Source organism: Corvus brachyrhynchos, unplaced genomic scaffold, assembly GCF_000691975.1.
Source record: "Corvus brachyrhynchos isolate BGI_N302 unplaced genomic scaffold, ASM69197v1 scaffold115, whole genome shotgun sequence".
In the NCBI taxonomy this organism is placed as follows: domain Eukaryota; kingdom Metazoa; phylum Chordata; class Aves; order Passeriformes; family Corvidae; genus Corvus; species Corvus brachyrhynchos.
In genome coordinates, this window is record NW_008239553.1 from 20,881,252 (window position 1) to 20,889,345 (window position 8,094).

Genomic DNA, 8,094 nt, shown 5'->3' on the forward strand with positions numbered 1-8,094 from the left:
CCAACACTTCTTCAATCTACACAAAGATCTATGGCAGGTGTTCAACCAGGAACTCCCTGGAAGACCACCTAACTTTAAGAGAGTTGTCATCCTCATTGCAAAACTGAGACTAGCTCAATAAAATAAATAAATAAAATGGATTTATATTATTAATAATTTTGATGATGACTACTTTTAAGTGTTCCTCAAGCTGTGTTACGAGATCACATTGGCAATGCTGAACTCTAGGCAGTTAAAATTGTAATGGAGTTGAAGTGACTGAATTAAAATAATGAGATCAAAGCAACTGCCAGAATTATCAAAAGGTTATATATCTAAATATAGCTTGTCCTGAAGATATTTCCAACCATTGCACCTGTCGAACTAAATTGATAAAACTGGCTAGAATCAAAGCCAGGTGTTTTTGTCAGGACAGGTAAAAAGAAAAAATTAAAAAGTGGTTATCACACCCAGCTCATAAAGTCTTTATCTGAGCAAAATTAAAACATTCTTTCCTGTTTCCACAGATTTCTGTGTTGGGCTATTCCACGCAAACCTGAATGAGCTGACCTTTCATCAGAATAACCCCACAGTCAGAGATGGCACGCAGGGCCAAACATGTTCAGTGGCCACGCAGACTAATACCATGCATTTGTTTCCTATGGGTGTTCTACAAGATGCCTTTCTACTTTAGTCACACAGAATAAATATTGTTTAGGAATTCTGGTTACTTGGAAGGAGAGTTCTGGGAACTGATTTTGAAGTGTGGATGCAGAGAAATAATGCAGTACTACAAAAGGAATTTGTCAAGCAGACAACTAAAAACCCTCAGGTGACAGATTCTGCATCAGTATATTCAGTGAAGAGCTAAAATTATGCTACTGCTTCTTAAAAGAATTTAGGCAGGCAATGAATTCTGTGGACTGGGAAGTGTTTCATCTTTAAATCACGCTTAAATAACAGGGCTAAGGTTCAAAAACATGACCATGAATTATATTTGTCACTTGCAGTCACCCAATTAAGAACTACACCCTCTCATCCTCAGTCCCTGTGTAATAGCTTGATTATTGTATTTGGTGTAATCAAAACCCACACATTTTTTAAGGACTGTTCAAATGCAGCTTAGGTGCATCTCTCCACATGACATGGCTAACCAAGAGCACTGTTGTAGCAGGGCTTCACTTCTGTAGGAGTAAACCACATTTCACTGATAAAGAGCTGCATGTTCACATTTCATTGCATGAAAGCATTGAGACAGTTGAGACTGCGGAATCACTTATGTTCAGGCAGAGCAAAAGATAACATAAGCCTAGTCATTACAGCTGCAAGCTCCTACTGAAATTAAAAGGAAACAAATCCTCTGCTGTAACCCTTTCCCCCCCACTGGATGTACAGGTCTCCATGAAAAACTGCTGCTTCTAAACCTTCTCTGCTTCTCTGCACCTTGTTTGCTACAAGCACATTCCATTTTCTGTTGAAACAGCCAAAATGGAAGAAAAGCTTAGCTCTCACATCAGCTTTAATAGAAGGTCACAGATGAAAGCAGTGCTGCCACTAAGAGGAAGCAGACACAAATAAGGCTCTCTAAACTGGTTCTCAAAATCACATCGCTTTTTTCAAGCCAATGTACACCCTGCAGCTGTGCTCACCAGAGACTTAACTGATGCTTTTAACTTTCTGCATAATAGAAAAGCTTTTGAGGAGCACAGTATTACAGCGGTTAGTTTTTCTAAATCAAACTCCTACAATCACAAACGAGAGGGGAAAAATAGATACTAAAAGGTACAAGTGGAGATTGTCTGTAAACCTTTACAGAAGATGGTGGGCAGATGGTAGGGATTTGCAGTGACACAGCTGTTTTTAAAAATAAAGAAGTGGAAGACGAGAGGCATGATTACAGTTACACATACATTTCTAAGCCTACACACAAGAGAATAAAAATTAGGCTAGCAGTGGGAAATTGAAGTTTGTATATTATAGTCTGAACTGGCATTTAGAAACTTCTGAAAATAACTAGCAGCACCTTCAAGTTTCTTTTCCAATCTTTAGTTTTCTAAGTAACTATGAAGCAAAGCTGACAACAGAAACATTACAATGTACAATGTACAATGAGGAGTTAAAAAGACAATCACAGAATCTTAGGAATGTCAAACTTACTTTCAGTACCTCCAATTAGCACATTTTTTCTCTAAGCTCTACAATGTAAAAAGACAACTCTACGAAATCATCAAATGAAGATAAATTATGTCACCTGTTTGAACTTCCTATGAAAAGATTTCATTTTTACTGTTGTATTTATTTTTCAGATGTTACTAGTACAATGCATCGATAGGTAATGCAAGGAAGAGTAAGATGTATGGGGATTATTGTAGATTTAACAGCATGGGAGGTGAGGCAGAGAAATGTCCAAATTCAATAGGGTCAAGCACTGGATATGAATTTAGTAAGAATAGAACGTATTTTAACTAAACAGTAGTTTTTATTAAGAAAACTTCAGAATGAGACCTTTAATTCTTTTTTAAAATGCACATTCTCATGTACGTTCCCCACAGCCACAGAGAAGGCTTATGTTAGGCAAACAGTAAAGGGTTTTTTAATGTACATTGCAAAAGTCTGCCTTCTGAAGAGAATCCAATGAAGCTGTTTCTTGACAGTTCTTTGTTTACAAAATTAACTCTTCCAGATAACATATTCCTAGATCCAAGAAATTTTATATTAACAAGAGAGATGCCACTGGTACCAAAATGATAATATTTTGATCTTTCTTCATGGAGTCAACTTTTTCACACTGCATCCGTTCACTTTCTTTCCTGTATTAGAAATGACTTGGCAGTGTAAATGTACTTTCTTTGCTACATTTGCTATATAAAATCCATCTAACTTTCTGAACACATCAGCTGGGATCCAACAAAAGCAAAAGGTTATCTAGAACCAACCCACTAAAAATTTCTTTATATGCATCTCCAGAGCAACTGGTGCTGGCTTTTGCTGTAGTTGGATATTGAACTGAAGAGGTAGCAGATGAAACCTGTTAGAAAAACCCAGGTATTCCACTACTACTCCTTTCACAGTATCTGGGCTGCTCCCAGTCCAAAGACCACAACAAAGCAATTAGTGTAGGTGCTGTCTAGCACACAAACAAACTCAACAACTGAAGACATTTAAATTAATTTTATTTATACCAGGTTTTCAAAATCAGAAATATTTCAAAGAAATTCAATACTCAGAGACAGGTGCTACATTGATGATCTTTGATCCACCATTAGTGCCGTGTTTTCACTCTACAATCATTAACTCACCACCACAAACTAAAGGGGACTTACAGAAGTTTATAAAAAATAGGCAGACATGAAAATTTGGTTTATACTGGAATTGGCATAAGAGAGTAAAGCTTATTATCAAATTGTGGCAATTGCTGTATTCCATCACTCGTTCTGAGGGAATGGCAGAGCAGGAAAACTCTTCCACTTAAAGAAACACTTTGGGTTTTAACTGAGCATATTCAAACTCCACTTCATGATCTGAACTAGAAGTGATTTTTACACTCAAGTCCATATAAATTTAAGCTTTGCACTTCTAATATCACACCAAAAATACAAACCTCACTAACACACTCTAGTCTTGGATTGATTTCCCTTTTCAGAGAAATCAAACACATTTATCTATACCTCTTCCAGGATTTACCAAATCAAACAAAACTGCTGGCTTTGAAGTATTTTTTTAGAAGAAAAATGCTGTTTCTGCGCAAGCTACTCTCATGAAAAATTTATTTAACATTTCTTTATCAATAAAATAACTGAAGCCAAGATATCCAAAAGCCACGTCTACACGGAGATACACAGAAGATATTCAACTTGAGAGGATTTTCCTCCCCTTCTCGATCACAATGAGGCCCTCACCATTTTGCATAATGACAGAAAACAACAGCTGACAAACCATTTTGGAACAGATGCCAGCTGTCTCCCATTTGTTTTATAATTCAAACAGTAACAGTTCTGTAGCACTTTATTGGTTTTTGTTTGTTTTTTTTTTTTTTTTAAAAGCAAGCCATCTGAATTGGACCTCACATCAGTCAGTCAGTCATTCATTTCAAGAACAAACTGAAGGCAGGCTGATCCTTTTGGATCCAAAACTTTAATTTGGTAGGAATCTTACATAAATACAGTTTGTGCTTCAATTTCATAGCTAGTTGGACTGAGTGAATATACACCTAAGCTAGTTAAAAAAAAAAAAAAGGAACCTGTAATATTCAACTAATAAGCCACAGACATTTTTCTAGACTGCAGCAGAGACAAACAATAAATTTAAACACAGTACTCCTTAAAAAAAGTTTACTGTCTAAAATGAAAATTCAAATGGTTTATTAAAATTTAACATTTCCCATTTTGGCTTTTTCTAAAGAAACAATTTATTCCTTGTGAAAAATCAGTTAAAAGATAATTTCATTTTACTGTACCGAACTCAAGTCAAACATAAAGCACAAAGATCTTTACATTAAACTGGGCTTTGCATACAACATGAATGATCAGAAATAGACTATTTTGAGGAAAAAAAAGTTGTGGGGTTTTTTTAATCTAGACAACATGCATACCATCAGTTACTTCGCAACCTTAAAAGGTACCTGAAAGGAGAGTTTTGTAGAACAAAACCAAGACTGATTAATACACTTAATAAGTCAGTGGTCATCATGCCTTTTTAGTTAAATTCTAATAAAGTTTAGTCTACATAGAACAGCTAACACAATGAGGTGTGCAAGTCATAGGGACAGCCAGAAGCCTGAAATAAAGTCTTAAAGTTCTACAGGACAAGAAAGCCTAAACACAGTACCACTAGGTTACTTAAAACTATTGCGGGAAAAAAAGAAGAGAAAGTATTTGGATTATTATCTCCTTCCTTGTTGAAAAAGGGCTATGGACTTAACACAAAGAGCCCGTATTTAAAAGCCCCACAGTTTTACTCTACCAACTTTTTAAAATAAGGTAATGATAAAAGAGCATTCCTTCTAGCAGCATGTACAGTTCAGCTGCCAGTGGCTGCCTAACAGCGCTCCTTTATGCATACCAGAGAATCATGTCCAGTTTTGCCATTTCTGGATAACGATGACAAGATACAAAAGCATGTGTTTGCCATAAATAGCTCTGGCTAACGGAGGATTGCTCACACAGAGCAGATCAAATTCTCTATAAGGAGAGCATTATTTGGCTCCCAGCCAAAACATGTCCCCTATGCAAGCCTCAGTAGTGGCAAACACTTTCCAGTTCTATTTACATAGAAGCTAACAAGTAGAACAGTTCATTTAGGCTAATTCTTGTACTGAGTCGGTCTAACTGCAACACTCGAGAAACAAAAATTATTTCCCAGCTTCATATTCTGCTTGTAACTATCATTACACATCATCTTACCGAGAGAGACGCGAGCTGTAAAAACTTGTGCAAGGTTTTACTCTGGCATGTAGAACTTTAAGAACATTCAGGTACGAAACACACTGCATGGTTAATTACTTTGTACTTTTAAGTTTCTGACACAAGTGTTTCATGGAACTAACGGTCTCCAGTAGTGGTAGCTTCTTTACTTTACGGTAAATTAGGAGCAGATCCTTTATTCAATGGCCAGAACAGAGCCACAAAGTATTGTAAAGCAGTGCCTAAGTCAGTATTAAAAACTTGCATTATTGAAGATGAGATTAATGATTGTTTACCTTTACAATACTTTCCACAGAAGTTATTTGAAATATGCTTAAACACTTAAAAACTATATTTTCCAATGAAAACAAGGCAACATTCTGTAATAAGCCACAAGTTTTATTGCAACGTGGCCAGTTTTTGATCTCAAAAAACAATGTTCCATTTAAGGCTCTTTTTAATACAGAAATTGCCACTATGACTGATGTTTTACAAAACTTTAGTGTTTCAAGACTCACATGGTAAACGGAGAACTTCTACTCCTGTTCAGTAGTGTACATTCAATGGAAAACGAAAGGCATCGTAACAGCTACTTCATTTAATAAAGATATGCATGTAACAGGAATGAAACTGAGGTACTACAATAATTTGATGACACAGTTACAGCAACTTAATTGGCATTCCTTGGGGGGGGCGGGTCAAACATATTACAAAAAAGTGCTTTAAATGCATAGTGTTGTGTGCTGCCATGTCACAAAAATAGGCTTGTCAAGGCAGGTGAGGTGTATGAATGCACAAGAGCCTCATGGAACTGCAATCAAGTGCAACTGTTAAGTAATACTGTAGAGAGTCTACCATCCGACCAGAGGACAATACTTTCAAGGCATTCAATTAGCTTACCCTTTGCTGTCTGCTAGACTATTTACATTAACTATCACATTCATTGTACATGTTGCAAGGAATGCCTGCAACGCCAGTTTTGGCCAAGAGTATGACGTGAAAGCATTCCTTGAATCCTACATAAAACTACCAGGATTAAACAGTCTAATGGCAATCACTGGTAGACTGCTTAACAATGACATCTCCTTCAGGGCGGTGGGGAAGGGTCTTATTTTTTGAGGAGGGGAGGGGATGGGGAGACTAATACTATTCCAATTGAACGAGCTGCAGAAATGGAAGCTCCTTAGATCCAGATGGCACTTGTCTGTCTTTTTATAAGGGTTTTCCTTCAAGTGAAACTACCACGTTGCCTCCCAATTTCTCTCCAAGTGTTGAACGGTCCTTAATATCATCCAAACCATTTACTTGCCACTCATGTTTAATACCTGAAAGACAGATGGACAATATGCTTGTGAGAACCTCAACATCTAAATGGCATTGTAATTAACAAGAAAAACATTTTCAGGTCTATACCTGTAAATTTCTTTTTAATGGCATCTTTAGAGCTTGCGTAGATCATCTTGCTTTTTAAAGGTGCACTTTCAGGAGCCCTTTAAGAAAAAAGAAAGCCACAACAGAACAGTTATTAAATCTTCCAGTGGTAGCTCCAGAATATTCAATTTTAACAGCAAGCTTTGCTTTCACACACCAGAATATAAATACCAGGTCTTCTTTCTTAGATTCCTTTGTCTCATATGTGGCATCATACAAAGCGTATCGGCAATCATTCAAAGGTAGCAACTTCACAAAGGCTGTATAGGGGTCCTCCACAGTATCACCAATGTCACCAACCAATATCTGCTTTGACTCCTCTACAATTATTTGTTTTTTGTCATCACTTAAGCAGAAGAGAACAGCTTTCTTTCTTTTTTTAATCTCTTCTGGGGTTGAAGATTTCCTTACTTTCATGTCATTAAAAACCTTTATGACTTCATCATTCACTGTTACTCCAGAAGCCTGTAAAATGAGATCAAAGGAATAATTTGAACAGCAAAAATTAACACTCACTAGAAAAAGATGATAGCCGACAGTGCTAGATAAAGAAGTCTGCCTGCCCCCATAAGAATAAAAATACTATACTCAACCTGATCACACTATGAATTTAGTAATATTTGTGGGACTGGAGCAGAAGATATAAAGGAGGCGTAAAATCAGTAGTTTCTTCTTGTAGATCTCAGCATCTTCTGCTGCAGTTCTGAATAGCAGTTTCATACAACTAGTCACACAACTGTACTACTCGAACAGTTTACCTTATCATGCATTTGGCTTATTTGGGGGGAGGGGAAGAGGGAGTGATGAGGGGGTAGAAACTGAACATAGGAGAGAACTTTGTAATTTTCGGTTGGGATAGGAGAGGGTGGGGTTTTGGTGAGTTGTTTTTTGTTGGTTTGGGTTTTTTTTCATAGAACAAACGCTACAGCAGCAGCTCATATCCAGCACTGTCATGACTCTCATTTTGTTGGGTGAGGTAAGGCTCTACAAGCAGCAAAAATGTTTTCTGCATTGTGTCAGCTTCAACACTGCGCCTTAAGAACTCCCGAATTTTACTTCATGCTGCTGCGGGAGTATTGTTTGACTACTGTTCGTTCATATAAAAATATCAATTACAACCGTACAGCTGCCCATAAGGCTCGCAAGCCGTTCAAAACACGAGCCTAAAGCAGCAAGGAAACAAAACGCCGGCAGGGCAACCGGGGAGCTCAAGGCAAAATGAAAATAATTTAGCAAACCCCACTGCGAGTGAGCAAGCGAGCTCAGCCCATCTGCACAGCCC

At 37.3% G+C, this 8,094-nt stretch overlaps 1 protein-coding gene across 1 annotated transcript; it reads right to left on the reverse strand.

Moving 5' to 3' along the window:
• Positions 1-3,135: 3,135 nt before the first annotated feature.
• CFL2 (cofilin 2) lies at positions 3,136-7,972 on the reverse strand. The gene is made up of 3 exons (XM_008639578.2): positions 6,970-7,972; positions 6,795-6,871; positions 3,136-6,706 (listed from the first exon to the last, which is right to left on the reverse strand). Exons 1-3 carry the CDS (start codon positions 7,227-7,229, stop codon positions 6,594-6,596), a joined length of 450 nt encoding a protein of 149 aa, XP_008637800.1. The 5' UTR covers positions 7,230-7,972; the 3' UTR covers positions 3,136-6,593.
• Between the last annotated feature and the right edge of the window lie 122 nt (positions 7,973-8,094).

Coding starts and splice junctions, on each gene's coding strand:
- CFL2 (XM_008639578.2), bottom strand. CDS start 7,229: ATGAAAGTAAGGAAATCTTCAACCCCAGAAGAGATTAAAAAAAGAAAG. Junction 6,872..6,969: donor GACCTGGTATTTATATTCTG/GTGTGTGAAAGC, acceptor TTTTTCTTAAAG/GGCTCCTGAAAGTGCACCTT. Junction 6,707..6,794: donor CATTAAAAAGAAATTTACAG/GTATAGACCTGA, acceptor TCTGTCTTTCAG/GTATTAAACATGAGTGGCAA.